At 42.2% G+C, this 23,269-nt stretch overlaps 1 protein-coding gene across 12 annotated transcripts in view; it reads right to left on the reverse strand.

The window, feature by feature from the left end:
- The window catches only part of UNC5D (unc-5 netrin receptor D), a 567,635-nt gene extending 544,824 nt beyond the window's left edge, over positions 1-22,811 (reverse strand). For all 12 annotated transcript variants that reach the window (XM_034647536.1, XM_034647537.1, XM_034647535.1 and 9 more), the window contains exon 1: positions 22,497-22,811. In XM_034647536.1, coding sequence (XP_034503427.1) covers positions 22,497-22,605 — 109 coding nt within the window. In that variant the 5' untranslated portion in view covers positions 22,606-22,811. The remainder of the gene's footprint in view (positions 1-22,496) is intronic.
- Positions 22,812-23,269: the final 458 nt, after the last annotated feature.

Consider the following 23,269-nt stretch of genomic DNA (forward strand, 5'->3'; position numbering starts at 1 on the left):
GGATACTGCAAAGGCAGTCCTAAGGGGGAAATACATAGCCATCCGAGCCTCACTCAAAAAAGTAGAAAAATCCCGAATATACAAACTAATCTTAAACCTAAAGGTACTGGAGAAAGAAAAGCAAATAAAACCTAAACCAAGCAGGAAAAGAGAAATAATAAAGATTACAGCTGACCTCAATGAATTAGAAACCAGGAGCACAGTAGAGCAGATCAACAAAACTAGAAGCTGATTCACTGAAAGAATTAATAAGATCAATAAACCACTGGCCAAACTTACCCAAAAGAAATTAGAAAGGAACCAAATTAATCAAATTATGAAAGAAAGGGGCGAGATCATGACTAACACCAAGGAAATAGAAACAATTATTAGAAATTATTATCAGCAACTATATGCCAATAAATTAAGCAACCTGGAAGAAATCGATGCCTTCCTGGAAACCTATAAACTACCAAGACTGAAACTGGAAGAAACTGGCAATCCAAATAGACCAATAAATAGTGAAGAGATTGAAGCAGTGATCAAAAACCTCCCAAAACACAAGAATCCAGGGCCTGATGGATTCCCTGGGGCATTCTACCAAATGTTCGAAGAAGAAATTATACCTATTCTGAAGCTATTCAAAAAACAGAAAAGAAGGAAGACTTCCAAACTCGTTCTATGAGGCCAGCATTACACTTGATCCCAAAACCAGGCAAAGACCCCATCAAAAAGAAGAATTACAGACCAATATCCCTGATAAATATGGATGCCAAACTTCTCAACAAGACCCTAGCAAATAGGACCCAACTGTACATTAAAAGGATTATCCATCAAGGCCAGGTGGGATTTATCCCTGGAATACAAGCGTGGTTCAACATTTGCAAATCAATCAACGTGATAGGACACATTAATAAAAGAAAAGAATCATATGATCCTCTCAATTGATACGGAAAAACCATTTGACAAAAAACAGCATCCTTTCCTGATTAAAACTCTTCAGAGGGTAGGGATGGAGAGAACATTCCTCAATTTCATAAAAACGAGCTATGAAAAGCCTACAGAGAATTTCATTCTCAATGGGGTAAAGCTGAGAGCTTTTCCCTTAAGATCAGGAACATGACAGGGATGCCCACTCTCGCCATCATTCTTCAACAAGAAGTCGTAGCCTCAGCAATCAAACAAAAAAAAGAAATAAAATGTATTCAAATTGGCAAAGAAGAAGTCACACTCTCTCTTCGCAGATGACATGATACTTTATGTGGAAAACCCAAAAGACTCCACCCCCAAATTACTAGAACTAATAGAGCAATTCAGTAATGTGGAGGGATATAAAATCAATACATGGAAATCAGTTGCGTTTCTATACACTCACAATGAGACTGAAGAAAGAGAAATCAGGGAATCAGTTCCATTTACAATAGCACCAAAAACCGTAAGATACCTAGGAATAAACCTAACCAAAGAGGTAAAGGATCTATACTCTAGAAACTACAGAACACTCACGAAAGAAATTAAAGAAGACACGGAAAGATGGAAGAACATTCCATGCTCATGGACTGGAAGAATAAACATTGTTAAAATGTCTACGCTGCCCAGAGCAATATATACTTTCAATGCCATCCCGATCAAAATACCAATGGCATTGGTATTTTGGAGCTGGAAAAAACAATCCTAAAGCTTGTATGGAACCAGAAAAGACCCCGAATTGCCAAGGAAATGTTGAAAAAGAAAAACAAAGCTAGGGGCATCACGTTGCCTGATTTCAAGCTATATTACAAAGCTGTGATCACCAAGACAGTATAGTACTGGCACAAAAATAGATGCATAGATCAGTGGGACAGAACAGAGAGCCCAGAAATGGACCCTCAACTCTATGGTCAACTAACCTTCGACAAATCAGGAAAAAATATCCAATGGAAAAAAGACAGTCTCTTCAATAAATGGTGCTGGGAAAACTGAACAGCCACATGCAGAAGAATGAAACTGGATCATTTTCTTATACCATACACAAAGATAAACTCTAAATGGCTGAAAGACCTCAATGTGAGACAGGAATCCATCAAAATCCTAGAGAAGAACACAGGCAGTAATCTCTCTGACATCAGCCACAGCAACTTCTTTCATGACATGTCTCCAAAGGCAAGGGAAACAAAAGCAAAAATGAACTTTTGGGACTTCAACAAGACAAAAAGCTTCTGCGTAGCAAAGGAAACAGTCAACAAAACCAAGAGGCAACCCACAGAATGGAAGAAGATATTTGCAAATGACATTACAGATAAAGGGCTGGTATCCAAGATCTATAAAGAGCTTCTCAAACTCAACACCCAAAAAACAAATAATGAAGTAAAAAAGTGGGCAGAAGACATGAACAGACACTTCTCCTAAGAAGACATATGAATGGCTAACAGACACAGGAAAAATGCTCAACATCAGTAGCCATCAGGAAAATTCAAATCAAAGTCACACTGAGATACCACCTTACATCAGTTAGAATGCCAAAAATTAACAAGGCAGGAAGCAACAAATGTTGGAGAGGATATAGAGAAAGGGGAACCCTCTTACACTGTTGGTGGGAATGCAAGATGGTACAACCACTTTGGAAAACAGTATGGAGGGTCCTCAAAAACTTAAAAATAGAGCTACCCGATGACCCAGCAATTGTACTACTGGGTATTTACCCCAAAGATACAGATGTAGTGAAAAGAAGGGGCACATGCATCCCAGTGTTCATATCAGCAATGACCACAATAGCTAAACTGTGGAAGGAGCCGAGATGCGCTTCAACAGATGAATGGGTAAAGAAGATGTGGTTCATATATACAGTGGAATATTATTCATCCATCAGAAAGGATGAATACCCACCGTTTGCATCAACATGGGTGGAACTGGAGGGGATTATGCTAAGTGAAATAAGTAAAGCAGAGAAGACGAATTATCATATGGTTTCACTCATATGTGGAACATAATAGCACAGAGGGCATTAGGAGAAGGAAGGGAAAAATGAAGAGGGGGAAACCAGAGGGGGAGATGAACCATGAGAGATTATGGACTCCAGGAAGCAAACTGAGGGTTTTGGGGGTGGGGTGGGGAGATGGTTAGTCCGGTGATGGGTATTAAGGAGGGCACATATTGCAATGAGCACTGGGTGTTATACGCAAATAATGAATCATGGAACACTACATCAAAAACTAATGAAGTACTGTATGGTGACTAACACAGCAGAATAAAAAAAAAGAAGAAGAAGAAGAAAAAGAAAAATTACTGCCAAAATGAAATACCTTATTAAAGGATGGAAAATTAAAAAAAAGTTGGAAGGCACCTTGATATGATACAGAAAAGCATACATGTATCAACTGATCTGTGCTCAAATTCCACCCCCGTTCCACTATTACAAGAATGGCCTTGGGAAAGTATATTTGAGTTTTAATTTCCTTATTTGTAAACAAATAATAATGCATACCTGACACAGTTACTGTAGAATTAAAGCACATATATGTCAAGCATTTCCCATAATGAATGGCACATTGCTGTCACATGATCATATACAATTAGCAAGCCAGAGCTCAGTTAACAAACAAATATTCATTGTAGCTGGTAACTACACATCCATTCATCTACTCATTTATTCCTTGAATTACTAAAATGTGCCAAACTACAAGTATGCAAAGATTAAGAAAACAACAAGCCTGTCATCAAGGTGTTTTATATGGAAACATAAACAGACAGTCAACTCACTTCGCAGATGACTACCAGCTATGAAAGTTTGATACCATTACAGATATGTACACATTGGGGAAAACACTTCTGTAGATTAGGAATTTAGAAGCCTTCATTTTGGAGGTGAGGACTTCGGCTAATGGAGATGGTGGTGAGGGTCCGGACAGATGAACTGAAAACATGTTTAGTCACAGATTGCCAAAAAATATGGTCTTCAGATTTTTATTTTCTACATCTTAATTACTTCAGATGCATTTTATTAATAAATCAGTTTAAGAAGGTAAGAAGGGACTTGGCAAAAACTAACTGCTCTAATCTTAATTAATTTTACCTATGAAAATTCCATATAATTGTTTGTTTCTAGCCAAGAAAGGAAAAAAAATACAGAACATGAGTAAATGTATTGATGATTGCTCTTGGCTACGTAGGGATAGACTTCAACACAACTCACACAGCCTGCACACATGTAAGAACAATAAATATTCTAAACAACTACATCCCTATTTATCTCAGTCTACAATAGTTAGAAGAGCTCATATTAGCCAAGGTCTGACTCATCCTGATGCTGAGATAAAATCCATACATGGTAACATACCAGGTATAGAAAAACCATCCCTCAAAGCTCTCTTGGGAGTGTTAAAAAAAAAAAAAAAACTGTCATTCTGAATTTCAGAGTAGTAACCAAATCACATACCATCCTCATACTGAGAGATAAAGAAATGATTCTCTCTTCAGCTCAATGAACACAAAGCATCACTATGTAATTTCTGGGAAGACATTGCTGTCAAGGGTCTTGGGGCGCTACAGTTACCATGGGCATGTCCAGTACCTCTGGCCAGTTTTTGAAAAATAACAATACATGCTATTCTCATATTATCCAAAGCACTGAAGATATGTCACAGGGATACTCAGAATCTGCTACCAATAAGTCAACATTCTAAAAAGATAAGAAAAGAAGTACTAAAGTACGTGGTTTAGTACGCAGATAACTGGTTGTTCCTCTTTCAAAATGGTAGGTGCAGAGAGGAACCAACAGGGGTTTACAGACTGACTAATAGAGGCACCATGAGGAATATGGTTTCTACCTGGAGAATTCCTGAGTGATTATTTTTTGGGTATCTACTGGGACTTTGTTCTCATTAATACTTTCCTATATTTTCAGATTTCTTATGATAGACACATAACTTGCAAAATTAAGGAAAAAAATACTTTCACCTAAAAGAACTACTTAGAGTTGAGTTACCATTAAGCTCCTTTGGGCTCTTTAGTTGCATTCATCTAACCATTTAGCCTATTTGTGACTTCCAGGACGGAAAAGCCAATGCCAGCATCTGCAACTCCCACTGCCAGCCCTGCTGGCTCACTGACTTAGCTTCCCGATGTTCTCCTGCCTGGAAGCTCCCAGCAGTAAACAGTCGAGTGAAGGAGACACTCAAGAGTTCACCTTCATGACTTTCAACTAAGAGCAAGTTGGAATGCTCACTCCAGAACTCTAAACACTGCAGGGCCATCCCTTGAACCAAAGCGTTATTATTTGTAGCTGGTACCCTCTTATCTCCATTCCTTTTCCTATAATTGTCCCCTTTCTGAACCTTCAACTCCAGTGCCTAGGATCCTTAAGTTCTCTTCTGATTATACAGATTCCAACTATACAGCGTCATTCGCTCAGAAACCCAGCATGCTTTTAACCTAGCAAAGCTTCCCTAATGTGGGACTTTTGAATACTTACACCAAGTTCTTTAGCTAATTTAGGCTATTGTAATAACAGCTAACATTGTGGAAGTGTGTTATCATTCCCATAGGTTTTGTATTTTATTAGATGGGGTAGCACAATGATTCTACCAAAATGAATTATACACCTAACCAGTGAATTGACAGAACGTATTTATAAGCTCATGTTAAGGTTTTGGTTTTTTGCTTGTCTCGTTCTGCAGTCAGAACATCTTGGAAACCTAATGTATTCCAAACACAGCCCTGTGTTAGGTGTTGAAAAGATACAGTAAAACAGAAAATTGTCTCTGACCTCAGGTGGTAAAAATCAAGAGCAAGAGAGACTTATAAAAAGGAACCAGAATATGGTCTGATTGGTGTAGTACCAGAAGTGATGTCAAGGTATGGGGATACAGCATTCAACAAGGAGAACTGAATCTCTAGGAGTGGGGAAAATTCATGGATAGTGGTCCATGACGACAGATTTGTTGAACAAGGGGCAGGAACAATGGCATAGAGATGGGAGTCAGCACAGCATGCTTAGGAAATGCCCAGTGTCCAGAAATGAAATGAATGTCATCGTTGGCAATGGACTCAACCAGTCTAAGAATCTTGGACCTGCCACATATATCCCTTCACCCTTTTTCCAGTATCTTCATATTAATTCATACTTCTGGACAATGTCTAGAGAGTTTAGTTCTTTGCCTAAGGAATGGATAATAAATGGTGTCCTGGAATAAGTTCAAGAAAAAAAAAGTCAGGGATCCACCAAGTTGTGTGACCCTGGGCACTGTATTTAAATTCTACAAATCTCAGTTATCATCGGTGAGCAAATACAATGAAATTAACCAGATAATAGCCAAGATCCCTTCATTTACAAACCCCACTTTAGTTCAATGATTTATCAAATATCTGTTAAGTCAAAGACATTATTCTGTCCAAAGGTATCAAAGATGAATAAAACATCATGCCTGCTCTCAAAAGTTCACATATAATAAGGAGCAAAAGAGAAATGAATATACCTAAAATAATAGGCAAGGCAACATGTGAGAGGTATAAGTAATATATTGCACAAGACGAAGGAAACTGAGGCACAGCAAGGAGTCCAGTTGAGCAGAAGGTACATGAAGAGACAGTAGGAAAAAAAAAAACAGAAAGGTTTGCTGGAAGTGTTCTGAAGATCATTTAATGCCAGACCAAAAAATACCCATGTGTATATGAAATGTTCATATGTTACAAAGGTGACATCGGAGATCATTACAGAAAGCAGGGGACTTCTCAATAAATGGTTCTGAGACAGCTGGTTATATGCATGAAAGAATGAAAAGAAATCTCTAACACAAACTCTACACAGAAAAAAAGAAAGAAAGAGGTACTCTAGGTGGATTAAAGGCAAAAATATGAAAAATCAAACTATACAATTTAGGATATAGGAAAATGTATTTAATTACATGTAGGAAGGCTTTCCTAAGCACAACACAAAGGAGCTAAGCATTAAAATGACTGAAGACACTGATTACATTAAAACTGAAACTAAAGTTCGTAAGAAAATAACATAAAATATCCAAGTCTTCAGAAAATACCACAAAGTAAAAAAACAAAAAAAAAAACCTAGAAGAAGAAATCTCATTCACACATAACACATTAAGGATTATACACACACACACACATTTAAAACATGTATGACACATATACACGCAAAACTACTACAATTCAGTAAGATACAATAGTAGAAAAAATGAGCAAAAGAATTGAGTGGGTGTTTCATAGTAGAAATATAAATGGCAAGGAGGTATACGGATGAATGTTTAACTTCATTAGTAATCAGAAATATGAAAATTAAGTCCATGCAGAGATAATCATATTATAACCTACTAAAAATGAGCAGAAATCTCCAGGCCTATTAATATCCAATGGTGGCTGATAGGAAATGATGAGAACTTACATTTTGCTGAAAAACGACGTAGCATCATCTGGAAAATTTAACATGCTCGTGCTGTCTTAGTAACTCCTCTCAGATAGGTAAGAAACACTTGAAAATGGGTACCACGAGGCATGCATAATAAAGTTCCTAGGAGCACTTTTCATAAAAGAAAAAAAACCCGAACAAGCCCAAATTTCACTGACAGCAACATAAGTCAATTACGGTTGAGTCACACCACGGAATATTGTATCTGAGGGAAGTGAATCAACAACAGTACATGTAATAACAGAGATGAAACACAATCTTGTCGTGACAAACAACAACTGCTGAGAAATATGTAGACTCTAATTTAAATACATCTCAAAAAGAAGCAAAAGTAAACTGTGTTTGTGTCAACGTACATACATATTTGTTTAAGCTATTTTTTAAAAACAAGGAAATGATGAGCACAGACTGTGAGCCATGATTACTTCTGAAGGAGAACCCGAGCAGTGCATTATGGGAGAAACACACACAAGAGTCAAGCGTTGACGGCGCCCCCCGCTTTTCATGTGTGGTGCTAAGTACACAAATACCTAGTTTAATTTGATTTTTAAAAACCTATTTACTCATATGCAACAATAAAATCACAAAATGTCTTACAGTTTGTATTTGATTTCACAGACAAATAAGGAACCACTGGCAGTTGTGAACAGGGCAGTACTATTAGAAAGCTCTCTTTAAAAAAAAAAAAAAAGATTTTATTTATTTATTTGACAGAGATAGAGGCAGCCAGCGAGAGAAGGAACACAAGCAGGTGGAGTGGGAGAGGTCTCCTGGGCCCGGGAGACATTCGATCATGCTTCAAGGGGACAGGAATGTCTATTTGTGGGCCCTGTGCTTTTGTCCAGAAGGGAAACATGGTACAAGCTCCAAACCTGGGTTCTTACTACATAACCCCTCTCATACAATCTCGTCCCTTTTAGTAATACCCTAGTTGCTCCCTCCTAGCAGGAGAAGTCGCGCTCCCAAAGGCTGAAATGTGTCATGCCAGCATCCAGTTTCACTCTCCCAAGTCATGTGGGGTGCAACGTGGAAAGATGACGCCTAAGACTAGCACAGAAGGGGAGGCAAATGGCGCGCGGTCACCTTCCACCCCTTACCTTTTGCTAGGACAGTGATTTCCAAATCACTTCTCTAAATTTCAAAACAAGACTGGAGTCGTCGTTTGTACACAATCAATGCACCCATTAAATCAACGGCTTTCAATCTCGCATTTCCAAACTGAGAATGACCTGTGGAGCTTAAAAAAAATACCAGTGGGTCATCCCCCAGGAGATTCCGACTCCATCGCTCTGAGTTAGAGGCCCTTGCCACAGCTGACTGAGAATGTCAGAAGACACACTGCCTTCGTCATTTAAATTACACACATACGGATTTCTACAAACCAGGGCTACCCTAAACATTTGTTGCTCATCATTCCATCTACTGTGCCTTGATAAAACTGTTCAAACATACTTTAAAATGCTAAACATCAGTTTGAAACTCAAAAATAAGTTAGTGCCCATACACCTTAAAAGTACCTGTGTAGGATTTTCTCCCCCATCCTGGCAGACGATACTACGGAAGTCCGCCTTTCTGCTGGGTTTAAAAAAAATAGCGTTGGGTGAGGACCAGGAACTGCAGATCTAAAACCTGACCGCCATTTCCAGCAGCAAGAGCCTTCACCGATAATCGCTAAAAAAAATACCCAAACCCTGCATATTTTACACCTACTCTCCAAGAATCAGAAGTTTCCTAAACCCGGTGTGTCTACCACTTCCCCAGCAAGGTGGCTTGGGTATGAGTCACCAACATGATCTGGTCACCTGAGTTTCCAGGCTCCAGCTCAACCACGGGGATTGCTTTTTGCAAGTTATCCTGGCCTTCAGAGGTGCAGAACTCACTTGAAAATAAGGAACAACAGGGACTCCAAGAAAAGGAGCAACCGAAGCCTTTAAAAGTACATCGAGTCGCTCTCTCTGAATGCAGATTTATAGCCTTTTGAGGGTATCACTAGCATACGGCTGCCAACATCAAAAGCTCTCTTAGAAGAGGCACAAGTCAAATGCTTATGCACATCTGAAATCTGCCCCACCCAGTGTCCTCAGAGTGTCCAACCATCACAACAACATGAATAACACCACCTCATAACGGGCCCAGCAGACCATTCAAACTCGAAAGTATTACCTTCTCACCACACCTGAAAATCCAGCTTTACACGGGGAAAAATGGAAATTGGAAGTGATTTATTTACCGAGATACGAATTCATAGCTCTGTGGCAAATACCATTCTAAAACTGTATCCTTTGTGTAAAGCATAACTCACAGCACTAATATCACATAGTATTAGTGGAAATGCAGTTACTATAATATTCTTGCCGGTATACAAACTTTTAAAATAATGACATTTAGAAAGTACTTAGGACTCACTAGTGATTGTAGATCTTAAATACCAGCTCAGTATTTGCTCATACTGAAGACGTTTATTACCAAGGATGCAGAATTGAGACAAAAGCTTAAGACTCACCCCAAATTTCCTCCCAACATGAAACAAATCCATAATGTAAACCCTTTTTATGATATGAATTAGGTCTGCTACAATGAACTAACCTGAGCCCCTCAAATCAAAACCTTAACGTTCTCTAAGAACTGAGCCAAGAAGAGAAATCTATATTATTTCAAAGGTATTTAGAAAAATATAAACATTTTAAATAAAAGGAAGACATCATTTAACAGAAAGGAAAAATGATCAATAGTCTTTAGTCTTTTGGTATCATTTCTTTTGAATTCTTTTTGCCTCTATCGATTACTTTTGTTATTATAGGCCTGGAAAGGAAAAGCGGTAAGAATGACATTGAGAAAGTGAAGATCTGGATTCATGGGTGAGCACCGACAGAAATGACCTATGAAAGTCAAGAAAGCTACTTTGCTTCCCTAGACTTTGGTTGTTCACGTAGAAATTTGGGCTTTGGCCTAGAAATTTTAGGGTTCTTTACAGCGATATAATTCTATGATTTTCCTCTACAAGTGGGAAATAGAAGTACATAGAAACTCGGTGATCAAATTAATGTTTATCAAATGTAAAATGGGTGGCCACGTAAATGCTTTCTATCTTCTGCTTTTAGGCAGTGTCCCTCCACAAAGCTAGAAGCAGCTTTAGAAGCATAGCTCAAAGATGAGTACTGAACATGAGAAATGACTGGCTCCCAGATCCTTTCAATCTCTTCACAAAATACACCAAGGTCACGGAGACAAATTAGAAGTCTGAGTGTTCCATATAGTGAGTTTTGTTTATCAAAGGTGTTTTATTAAAATAACAGGAGAAGACTTAGCACCTGGAAACATAAAATTTCATAAATCTGGTTTCTGTTGGAAAGACAAAGTAAGCCACTCTAGCAACCAGAAGCACCTGTTCCCAACTGAGCAAAAATGAGCCATAGTGGGGCAGGGGAGGGGGGGGTCCTAACTCCTTCAGCCATTTTCCATGCAACCTACTTCGGTTGCTAGAGTTGCTCATGTAGGCATTAGTTTATAACCACTGATTTAAGAGAAACTGATACCTAGAATTAAATTGTTTATGGTGTAGGTACGTTCCTCAGAATGCTTAAGCCAAGGCTTGCCAGCATCGTTCCTAAAGTCCCACTAACTTGTCCTGAAAATTCTACTTCCATAGCATTTTTTATTGAAGGTTTTGATACATACTTAAAATGCCAAGAAATGCTTCCTAAAATGATAAAAATACTATGAATGAAAGATACTGAAAACAATGGAGAGCATCGTAGGACGTTAGACCCCGCAGGTGCTTTAAAGGTAATATAGTCTTTTCTTCTCTCTTTAGAAATAAAGAGAACCAGAGAACGAAGGGACACGCTGAAGGACATGTGGTCTCGAACTTCCCAGGCTCATCACACCGCTTAAAGGAGAAGGGAGTTTTTGGGAAGGGATTCTGGAGGAAGAAACAGACAGGGGGGGCCTGGGTGGTGCTGTTGGTTGAGCTTCTGACTCTTGATTTTGGCTCAGGGTCATCATGAGATTGAGCCCTGCGTCAGGTGCCACGTTCAGCAGGGAGTCTGCTTGAGATTTTCTCTCTCTGCCCCCCACTCCTGTGCTCCCGCACACGCGCGCTCTCTTTCAAATAAACAATCTTCAAACAAATACAAAGATTTGGGGGTTAGACGAGAGATACCATGGAGAAAGAGAGAAATGGGAGTACCTAAATTAAGAAACTGACTCAGAAGTCAAAATTAAATCAACATCGCAAGTATGTGTTATTAATGCCATTTAAATTAACAGCATAGAACTTTAATGATCTAAGTTTGCTATAAGGATGATATATGACATTCTGCTAATATATAATGCATACACAGACACCCATGCATTAAAGCACTTATCACCTGGACAATTATTAATAATTGGCTGTATAACTGATGGTCTTCTTGCTGCAGGATGTGATATGGTAGCGCTGTCTTTCCGCATCGCTATTCCAGAGGCTGACATGCATCTCAAGCTGTCTGTTAAACTTGAGAAAATATTAATTGGTTGTGTGGGTTCTCTTTTTTTTTTTTTGCTTTATTTTTGCGCCAACGTAAAAAAAAGAAATTAATGACAGATCCTCTATCCAGATTTCTTTAAAGCAAACCCCCGAACACTTATATCCCACCCACATACCTCACACTGACAAAACCTGTGAACCTCCTGATTGTTTCTGTTGTTTTTCTTTTTTTTCCTAAGGAAAACAACTTTGGAAATCTGATGCAATCAGTGTAGCTTCTGGTCCTTAGACTAAGGGAGATACAAGGGTTGTTGATTTAGATGCAGGAGAGTTAAACTTTTTCCAGCCCCCTTCAAACAGCTTATAACATACTAAATTTGCCTGGCAAAGAATTTTATTCAGTGGTCTGTATTTTTTGGTCCTATCTCTTTTTAAAGACAGGTTGGAAAATTCTTAAACACACACTGATGAAAATTGTTATTGGAAGACCAATTGCCTTGTGCCACAGCCCTACCTTCAAGTACAAATTTAAAGACTTTAATCTTGTTTTACAAGTGTACACAGTAAGAAAAAATAAAGCACGTACACTCAAAATTAATAACAAAGACAAGGTATTTAGAGAGCCATGCAGATGGAGAAGCTAGTGTTCTATTTCTAAAAAGCCTGGCTTATAATGGCATCTTTAAAAATAAAACCAGATAACTAATTTGTGATTTCACCTACTTTAATGAACACTTCCCTTCCTTTGATTAAGAAAATGTTATTGCTTAGCAAATTCCTCAGAATATCTGACATACGACTTACTCCGTACCACAGTATGCCATTAGTGATATAGTCACAATTTTACTTCCCTCCAATCACTTCTGATGCATTTCCCAGGTGGGGAAATCTCTGTTTATAACCGTGAGAAACGTAATACCAACAGACCGAGAAGGCAACACAGGTATCATCCAAAATGTTTATTCACATATTTCTCCTTTGTCACACACACTCACACACACATGCTCACGCATCCACAGCCCTGTCTGAAGTGTAACGTGAGCAAAATGCTGTGTTGTCTGGCTCAGGTCTAATCAATCTCTCCAGTGATAAAACAGAATCACGTGGTAAAGAAATCCAAAGCCCAGAAACCATTTGGAGACTCAGCTTCTGGGCCTCAAACTATTTATTGCTACCTGTCTGGCCTTGGTTGAAGAATCTCTAAATCTAATTTTATCATCTGTTCGAGATCAGGGTGGATGTGAAAATACAAAGTGATCACACTTGCAAACATCCCTTAAAAGTGTCGAGTTCCATGCAAATGAATGATTACTCAAAACAGGCATCCATGAGAATGTCAGTTTTATACTTAACCATCTTTCTAGAATAGTCTGTCTAGGAATGTAGGCTTTCCAACCTATTAAGGGGGGGAAAGAAATATATATATATATAACCATCTTACAGTTATTTAATTCTTTCCCTGGCAATTAAATTTTCCTGAGTTGTTTTATCACAGTATTGAGTAAGTTTTAGAAACTTTCACCTAAGTAGTATTTACACCTTAACATAATGAGGTTGGAGTAAAAAATACTGGTTGGCGGATCCTGTTAGACAACAACTGCCAGGGGCTGGGTGAGCAACAGTAAGCACAGTGGGCCCTGTCAAGTAGAGATAACTACCTTGCAGCCAAGAGAGACAGACTCCAAACACCAGCTCGTACAGGATGTTGTGACAGGGACAATCCAGCCGCTTGGGGAGCCTCAGTACGCTGTACGAACAGTGCTCTGGGTTTTCTTTCGGTTTTTATGTTTTGTTTTGTTTTTTAAACCAACTGGTTTCATTCTACCTCTTACTTAAGTATATAGCCTCGTTCTCTCATCTTGCATTCCAGATCATTTCAAGTGCAGGTGCAGTCAAGAGGCACGATAGAATGAAGGGGATGGGGGGGGGAGGAGAAAAGATTCTTATTTAACAAAAATCTGACTTTGGGCAAACTGCTCAACTTCCGGGGGACTCAGTTTCCTCTTTATTATGCGCAATTAATTAGATGCAAGCATCAGTCCTCAATTATTTCAAAATAGAATTCAAGACTTTTCAAATATTGCATCTGTCTTTTCAATGCTGGGAGCAAGACGTTATATCAGCTCAGAATAGAGCTCCTGAATGCGTTCGTTTTATGAGTGGCTGCATGTTTGAGTTAAAACTGACATTTGTGTTTACCTAGTCTTCTATTGGCATTTTAAAAATAGTCTTACGCTGAATTCCACTTCATACTGGCTTGCACATGAAAAGCAATATTGAAAATACAAACTCTGAATTACTATCACATATGGCCCTGCTACTCAAAGATGGATGGGGTCCGTGGATGGCATCCTCTAGAAGCCTGTCAGAAATGCAGACTCCCAGGCCCCTCCCCAGACTGACAAAATCAGAAGGTGCATTTTTGGAAGTTTGGCAGTGATTCACATGCACATTAACATTTGAAAAGCACTGATTTGTGAGTTTCAAAGATATTACCAGCTTAGCTTCCATAACCCCTGATCATTTGGTTTCCCCTCCTCTCCTAGATTTTATTAAATTAAATTCAAACAAAGATGGTAACTACTGAATAAGTATACTGTTGCTAGCAGAAGCCACCAATCACTTTCACACTACCCCCGACAACACACACACAAATATATTCAGAGGCAAATTTCTCATCCAATATTTAGAAAATAAATTTGCTTTTATAGTAAGTTATCAAAATCTGTGAATGATATTACACAAAACATAGCTATGCCAGTATCGGTTGAGGCTCTAAAGTATGCAGGAAGATTTCTTCCCGTGCCTGCCTGCCAACCACCTGCCTTCTGGAATGCCTGCAGTATCACTTTCCCTGGGACTCACCTGATTTGAGAAATTACAACACTTGATTTTAGACAACAGCAAAGCATCTGAGGAATTCATTCTTACTCAAGCTCCACATCACTGCAGTGATGTCTTCCCCCCCAGGATTCCTCCTGGTCTTCCAAGGCCAGCTTGAGTCCGTGGGACACCCGCGCACCAAGATCTCTTTCTGGGGACGAAGGCTCTTTTTGCATTTTATGAACCAGAAATTTGGGGACAGAGAGTCGAAATCCGCATTAAGTGAAGCTGTCATTGACCTCACTTGGAAGGCATCTTTCGGCTTTCCAGCTTCCTTACTTATGAAGAAAGGAACTGGTCCTAGAGGAAGAATTCAGGCCTCGCTTTACTCTTGTCTTGTTAGAAACGATATCAGGGAGGCGCCTGGGTGGCGTAGTCGTTAAGCATCTGCCTTCGGCTCAGGGCGTGATCTCGGCATTCTGGGATCGAGCCCCACATCAGGCTTCCCCACTAGGAGCCTGCTTCTTCCTCTCCCACTCCCCCTGCTTGTGTTCCCTCTCTCGATGGCTGTCTCTATCTCTGCCAAATAAATAAATAAAATCTTTAAAAAAAAGAAAGAAAAGAAACGATATCAGGAAATAGCTCTGAGTCCCGGGGTGGTCTGCTATACCTGAGAAGCACCATACAGGTGTGTTGTTTCTCCTCGAGCCCCAGAAACACAAGCCAAGACTTCTGCCCCTGTTTCTAGTTCCGTGAAGCCGGTGGGGAGGGGCAGGCGTGGAGCCCAGAACACGTGCTACACGCCCCGTCCGGCGCTCACACACCCGCTTCCGGAAGAAATACTGCAAAAGCACAACAGAGTTCACAGTGGATTTCTAAGGCAGGCCAAAGTGAACACATGAACATCCGCCTAATTCCGAACATCATCTACACACAGCATGTGTATATGCACAATAGGGCCATACGATGCAACGTGGCGCAAACAATTAAAAGTTCTTTTCAAAGTGGAAATGCAAAATAGAACGAATATCTATTTTCTATAAATGAATCTAGCCATCTGCCTCGAAAGAGCAGCAGCAGGAGTTCCCAAAACAGCAGAAACAGCAGCCTCTGGTGTTAACAATCTACTCTCAAATCTCATGCTCCACATTTCCCCGGCAAACAAGGCTAAAAATACAAGACAGGCAACAAATGGTCTCTTGGGATCTGCCATTCCATGGATGGCGTATTCAATCAGAGTAATATTTTCTGTTGAAATTCAAAATTGAAAAAAAAAAAAAAAGCAAGCTATCATATTAGAAACTGGCGTTCGGAATTTTAAATGTGAATCCAATCCCGAAGTATATTAAGCTGAATGGGGAGAAGGTGGTTGTTTTCATACAACATAAATCTCTGAGATTTATCTGAATATATTTATAGATTTATTTAAGCTACTCTGAATGCCTCTACAACTCTCACAGTGATAGAGAAATAAGTTTCGTCCTTCTGTCGCCAAAAGAGAAGGGTCATTTTATTTGGGGCATAGTTTAGAAAACAGTCCTTGTTGTAGGCTCTGGAGCAGGACGGTGTAAGTTCGAATCCAGGCTCCTCCATATACTAACTCTGTGGCCTTGCACAAGTTATTTAACCCCTCTTTGCCCTTCTTTTCCTATGTTAAAAATGAGAAGACCACTCACCTCATCGTGGTATTTTAAGAACTAAATGAGTTAACATACGTAAAGCATTTAGAATAATCAATGGCACGCACTAAATACAATAATTGCTATTATTATTTTGCACTCAAACAAGGCTTCAAAAATGCCGTCTCTTAAGGAATAGGCATAATATAAACAGCGGTAGCAACACGATGGTAAGGTCTCAGGCCAACAGCGGCCGTTTAGCAAATGAGGGGGGTGAGCTGGTCAGTGTCTTCACCTAGAGTTTGTGGCTGTCATTACAGGAAAGTTCCCATTGACTATTCGGTCACGCTACTAGTTCGTGAAGGCATCAGAATGAGGAGGACAGAAGAGAAGACAATGACATGTCTGGTCAACTGGCACTTTCCTGAGGATGGGATTAGGATTAATGGCAAAAGTGCAATCAAGAAGCATCCCCATGGGGACTTTCTGTGAATGTGTGTCCCTGTCCACTACAAGGACACTTGTATCCCCACTACCACCTTCTTTAAGAGGATGTTACAGGAGACATCTTTCTTTGTACATACACCTGTCTTTGAGATTAGATTTGAATGCATGTAGCCTGGGTCTCTAGCCTTCATACTAAAAAAAGGATTCTTCCTTTTAAGGCACAAGGGAATGGTATCAAATATTCACTATCTCCCGTACAACTAACTCCTTGAGAAACCTTTGGAGTTGGCAATATTTTAAGCTGGGTACTACATATGATAGAAGGAGAACAATAAAGTCATTGAGACGATAGACAGAAAAGTGCTTCCCTAACTAGTAAGACAGCAGGGTCTGGAATGACCTCAACCACCCAGTCACACAGTTCTGAGAGCTCAAGGAGGATTCCTGGCCCCGTAGCTTTTCCCAGCCTATGGGCTACCACTTATAGAACCGCACACAGGTCACTCAAACAGTGAGGAAGGACATTTATTTTTCATAGTGAGACCCTGAAAAAGAACAACTTTCCTTCTAAGGGCCAGATCGGAACAACTAATCTCTTCTAAGAACTAAGATACTTGAAGACATTTCTTGAGCAGAACACTTTGTCAGGTAGGAAAAGAAGGTGCCATGGGACTCAAAATAAGACAATCCTGGAAGGAAACTGGGAGAAAAGACACTTTCCTCATAGCACTCTGGAGGGACAGTTTTTTGAGGAAAAGGAGCGGAATGAGAAAGGCCAGAGTGAGGGGCTGGGGGCTGGGGGGGGGGAAGGCAGGAGCATATAAAGTTCGTTAAGACAATAAGGAAATGACTATAGATTTTTAAATGCATGAACCAGGTAGATAAATTGATTTAAGTATGTGTAAACCACCTGACCCTTTTATGCCCAGAAAATAAATGTGTACCTCTCTTGCCCTTAATGCATTACCGTAACTATTATAAGGAAGATGTCATTGTCCGGGACATTTTTTAATTTAGCAAGGAACTGTGTGGAAGTACAGTATCTAATACAGGAAGCACAACCAGATCTACAGCACTAATCCTGTTTTTCAAAGAACAAAAACAAATCAACATGACAACACGATGTGGAATCAATTAGCACTTGGCAGGTCACGAATAACTTTTAAACAACCTTCTTTTAAGTTGGAAAGTGTTAAAATATACAGTAATCATGACCAAAGTGCCTTCCTTACAGTATGCCAGCAGTCAGGACAGAAATCTGAAGAGGTAAGTCTTGTTTGCAAAAGAAGGAATCAGAACATTGCTCCATGGGCCATACCAGTTGCTACAGGCAGCCCCTTGTCCCAAGTATCTTCCTCTTTCAGTACATTCTTTTAAAGGCACTCACCGGAAAGCTCCCTCTGATTTTCAGACAGTTTTATATTAAGTATGGAAGAGAAGAAAAGGGGGGAAAAATTGGTGCACTCATCTTGCAAACAAAGGATAAGTCATTATAAAGAAAATGCTACCGAATTGTTAAATACTTAGACCATCAAAGCAAACGGCATAATTCTATGTACCCTGTGGTTTAGGGGTGGGGGGCAGAATACCTTGGTTCAAATCAACAAGAAAAGGCTTGCAGAAAAAAAAAACAAAAACGATTTCGTTGGATATAGAAGAACCACCTAGGGTCAACCTCACAGAGTCTGGTGAGACAACTCAACAAACATGCCACAAGAGTGTGCCTCACCTTGCCCTTAATGACCACGCACCTTCCGGAGCTGGCAGAACTTAAGTATCATTGAGACACGCCCTTTGTTCGAAACTCCAATGGTGCCCACCTGTCCAAAGCCAGGTGCTTGCAGCTTCACAGGGTCCAGAGCCGGCTCATGACTCATTTCGTATAGAACCTCTGACAGAGGCTAAGGAACCGGCTTCATACCCCTAAAACATAAAATACTACAAGGGAAATATTAGGCAGGTTTACTGCTCTACTCCATGTGTCTTGAACGTTACTATGATCTGTGCAAGACATTTTGTTGTAAATAAGCCTGCGGAGTGTACAGTCTGTTTTCTGGGAGACCTTTAAAGAACAGCTTGCAGACAAGAGGTGCTAGCCTTAGTTTCACAGCCAGCAAAACTCCATCCAAGAGGTTTCTGGCTTGTCCCCACCTCTTGTTTGGGGCTGGCTTCAAGAACTCCACCAACCAAATTCCAAGGGGTCCGTACAGGGAGTCAGGCACTCTCAGGTATTTCCACATCAAACAGCAAGAGGGAATTCAGGCATTTAGATATTTAGAGGAGAAAAGGCCCGCTTTTCCCCATCACAGTGTATTAAAAACAACTGAGAGCTGACTTTGCAAGGAGGCATTCTCCATAGTAAATTAAATGGCTGAAGCTTATGCTTCTACTAGCAAGGGAAAGAACTATGCTTCACCAGAACCCAGAGTGTGCAATCACCAAGGCTCATTTTTAAACCTTTGCTGCTTTTTAAAATGCCTGCTCCACCAAACACACACACACACACACACACACACACACACACGGGGAAAAAAAGTTTTCAAGACATGAAATGCAAATAGTCACCGAACAGGACCATAAAACAGAAAGCCTATCTATCTACCTCTTTTTCCTTTTTTTAATTCTTCATTCCAGGCATCCTGCTTTTAGCACATCGTTAGCTTTTATAAATATTAGATTATGTTGGTTCTTTTGCGAAGGTCGTCAACCCCTTCCACCCTCTTCTGTCTCCTGGCTACTCATTATGTTCAGGATAGCGAAGAGAGCANGATTTAAGTATGTGTAAACCACCTGACCCTTTTATGCCCAGAAAATAAATGTGTACCTCTCTTGCCCTTAATGCATTACCGTAACTATTATAAGGAAGATGTCATTGTCCGGGACATTTTTTAATTTAGCAAGGAACTGTGTGGAAGTACAGCATCTAATACAGGAAGCACAACCAGACCTACAGCACTACTCCTGTTTTTCAAAGAACAAAAACAAATCAACATGACAACACGATGTGGAATCAATTAGCACTTGGCAGGTCACGAATAACTTTTAAACAACCTTCTTTTAAGTTGGAAAGTGTTAAAATATACAGTAATCATGACCAAAGTGCCTTCCTTACAGTATGCCAGCAGTCAGGACAGAAATCTGAAGAGGTAAGTCTTGTTTGCAAAAGAAGGAATCAGAACATTGCTCCATGGGCCATACCAGTTGCTACAGGCAGCCCCTTGTCCCAAGTATCTTCCTCTTTCAGTACATTCTTTTAAAGGCACTCACCGGAAAGCTCCCTCTGATTTTCAGACAGTTTTATATTAAGTATGGAAGAGAAGAAAAGGGGGGAAAAATTGGTGCACTCATCTTGCAAACAAAGGATAAGTCATTATAAAGAAAATGCTACCGAATTGTTAAATACTCTTAGACCATCAAAGCAAACGGCATAATTCTATGTACCCTGTGGTTTAGGGGTGGGGGGCAGAATACCTTGGTTCAAATCAACAAGAAAAGGCTTGCAGAAAAAAAAAACAAAAACGATTTCGTTGGATATAGAAGAACCACCTAGGGTCAACCTCACAGAGTCTGGTGAGACAACTCAACAAACATGCCACAAGAGTGTGCCTCACCTTGCCCTTAATGACCACGCACCTTCCGGAGCTGGCAGAACTTAAGTATCATTGAGACACGCCCTTTGTTCGAAACTCCAATGGTGCCCACCTGTCCAAAGCCAGGTGCTTGCAGCTTCACAGGGTCCAGAGCCGGCTCATGACTCATTTCGTATAGAACCTCTGACAGAGGCTAAGGAACCGGCTTCATACCCCTAAAACATAAAATACTACAAGGGAAATATTAGGGAGGTTTACTGCTCTACTCCATGTGTCTTGAACGTTACTATGATCTGTGCAAGACATTTTGTTGTAAATAAGCCTGCGGAGTGTACAGTCTGTTTTCTGGGAGACCTTTAAAGAACAGCTTGCAGACAAGAGGTGCTAGCCTTAGTTTCACAGCCAGCAAAACTCCATCCAAGAGGTTTCTGGCTTGTCCCCACCTCTTGTTTGGGGCTGGCTTCAAGACAACTCCACCAACCAAATTCCAAGGGGTCCGTACAGGGAGTCAGGCACTCTCAGGTATTTCCACATCAAACAGCAAGAGGGAATTCAGGCATTTAGATATTTAGAGGAGAAAAGGCCCGCTTTTCCCCATCACAGTGTATTAAAAACAACTGAGAGCTGACTTTGCAAGGAGGCATTCTCCATAGTAAATTAAATGGCTGAAGCTTATGCTTCTACTAGCAAGGGAAAGAACTATGCTTCACCAGAACCCAGAGTGTGCAATCACCAAGGCTCATTTTTAAACCTTTGCTGCTTTTTAAAATGCCTGCTCCACCAAACACACACACACACACACACACACACACACACACGGGGAAAAAAAGTTTTCAAGACATGAAATGCAAATAGTCACCGAACAGGACCATAAAACAGAAAGCCTATCTATCTACCTCTTTTTCCTTTTTTTAATTCTTCATTCCAGGCATCCTGCTTTTAGCACATCGTTAGCGTTTATAAATATTAGATTATGTAGGTTCTTTTGCGAACGTCGTCAACCCCTTCCACCCTCTTCTGTCTCCTGGCTACTCATTATGTTCAGGATAGCGAAGAGAGCAGAAGGTGAGGTGGTCAGCTCAGTCCCCCCTGTCGCCACACAAGCGTTAGGTAAATCCTCCAGTGCATTACATATTCTAAACCTTATGGGTGGCACACAGGGAAGGAGAAAGGTGAAGACGGGCGGGAAGGAGAAGCTGCGGGACCGTTTCAAAGGTAAAGCCACAATACTCAAGCTCTGTCTGAAATTGCTTCTGATCATGTTCCAAACAAGTCGGCGGGATTTATCTTTAACTTGATGCTCCTGGTTCTCGTTCACGGCGGAGGTAAAACCAGTTGCAAAATTTCACTCTACTGGAGTCCGGAGGATCCAGGAAAATGGGGTTTACGTTTCAAAGTCAGCAAGAAGCGGCGGCTTCCCCGCAGCTCCGTGGAGCCCTGCGCTCGCTAGCTCCCCAGCTGGAATACGCACCCGGTAGCGAGAGGACGAGCCGGGTGAGCGGCCTCCGGACAAATGCTTATCCCGGCTCGGCACGCAGGCACGGCCAAACGCGGGTGGTGGCCAAACGCGGGTGGTGCACACCCGCTCTCCCGGTCTCCCGCACACCGCGGCCTCCTCGAAAGAAAGCCCAGGGCTGTCTAGGACCTCGGGCTACTGTCGCCCGCGGGGTGTCAAGCTCAGCGGACTTTAGCTTGGGTGTTGCTCCCCAAAGGCAAAAGGCGCCCTCTCCATTGAAGCCCACCCTACAGAGACTCCCATCACCCAGCCCCTCTCCCAGGAACTCTCGGACACCACTACGCGCGCCCACCCGTGGTCTCTCGCCTTGGAGGCAAGTGGAGAGGGCAGGGAGAGCGAGATTGGACTGAAGAGGTGGGTACTCAGTTCTGCAGCAATTGGGGAGGGCTCGGAAAATGGAGCAGGCGACGGGCGTCAAGGGTAGGGGCCCCCGGTCACAACAACCTGTAGGATTGAGGCTGATCGCAAACTTGGGGTGGGAGGCAGTGGTCCCCTCCGAGGTCCTCCGCCCTATTCCCACCCTGTGGGGTCCGCGCGCGCAGAGGTGCAGCGCGCAACTTGGGAAGCCAGCGCCATGGGTGCGGGTCCCACTCGGTCTCGCCGTCGCCCCCTCGCATCTCCCCCGGCCCCGCCGCCCGCTCCGCCCGGCGCTTACCTCGGGCAGCCGCAGCCGCAGCCCCCGCCGCCCAGAAGCAGAGCCCCAGCCACGGGAGCCACACGCGCGCCCCTCCAGCGCCTCCTCCTGCGGCAGCCGCTCTCCCCATGCTCCTCGCCCCGCTCGGAGTCCGGCTCCTCTTCCACGCCCCGGGCGCCCGGGAGAGGCACGGCGAGCGGGAGGCCAAGACGAGCGGGTCCCGGAGGTCTTCGGCGAGTGACCGATCCACGGCGGCTCCCTACAGCCCCGGGGCAAGGCGCTCCGAGCCGCCGCTGGCCGGGCACCGGGAGCCAGCACGCGCCCCCATAGCCGCCACGGCTGCTGCTGGAGTCGCGCGTAGTCCCCGCAGCACCGCTCGCCGCGCTCCCGCCGCTGCCGGGTCCGGGACTACCCGGCGGAGGAGCGAGGCCGCATAGCTAATGAGATCCCCGCGGCCGCCCCTTCTCCTCCCCTCCGAGCGGCAGCCAATGAGCCGGGCCGGGGCGGGGCGGCGGCGGGCGGCGCGGGGCGGGGGGCCAGGAGGCGCAGGTGAGCCCCGTGACGGCGGCACGCGCCCTCGGGTTCCTCCACGCTCCGCAAATGGCCCCCGCTCGCGGGGAGGCGAAGCGGGTCCGGAGCCGGGCTCGGGGACGCGAGCGCACGCCTCCGGACGTGAGTGGAGCCGGCGGGACTTTTGGAGGCGAACCCGGCGCGAAAAGATGTGAGCATCTCGGCAGCCTAACTCGCGCGAAGCCTCTGTTTTGTTCAACTTTGAGCCCTTTCTCAGTCCTGCC

This window comes from Ailuropoda melanoleuca, chromosome 18 (genome assembly GCF_002007445.2).
Source record: "Ailuropoda melanoleuca isolate Jingjing chromosome 18, ASM200744v2, whole genome shotgun sequence".
Lineage (NCBI taxonomy): Eukaryota > Metazoa > Chordata > Mammalia > Carnivora > Ursidae > Ailuropoda > Ailuropoda melanoleuca.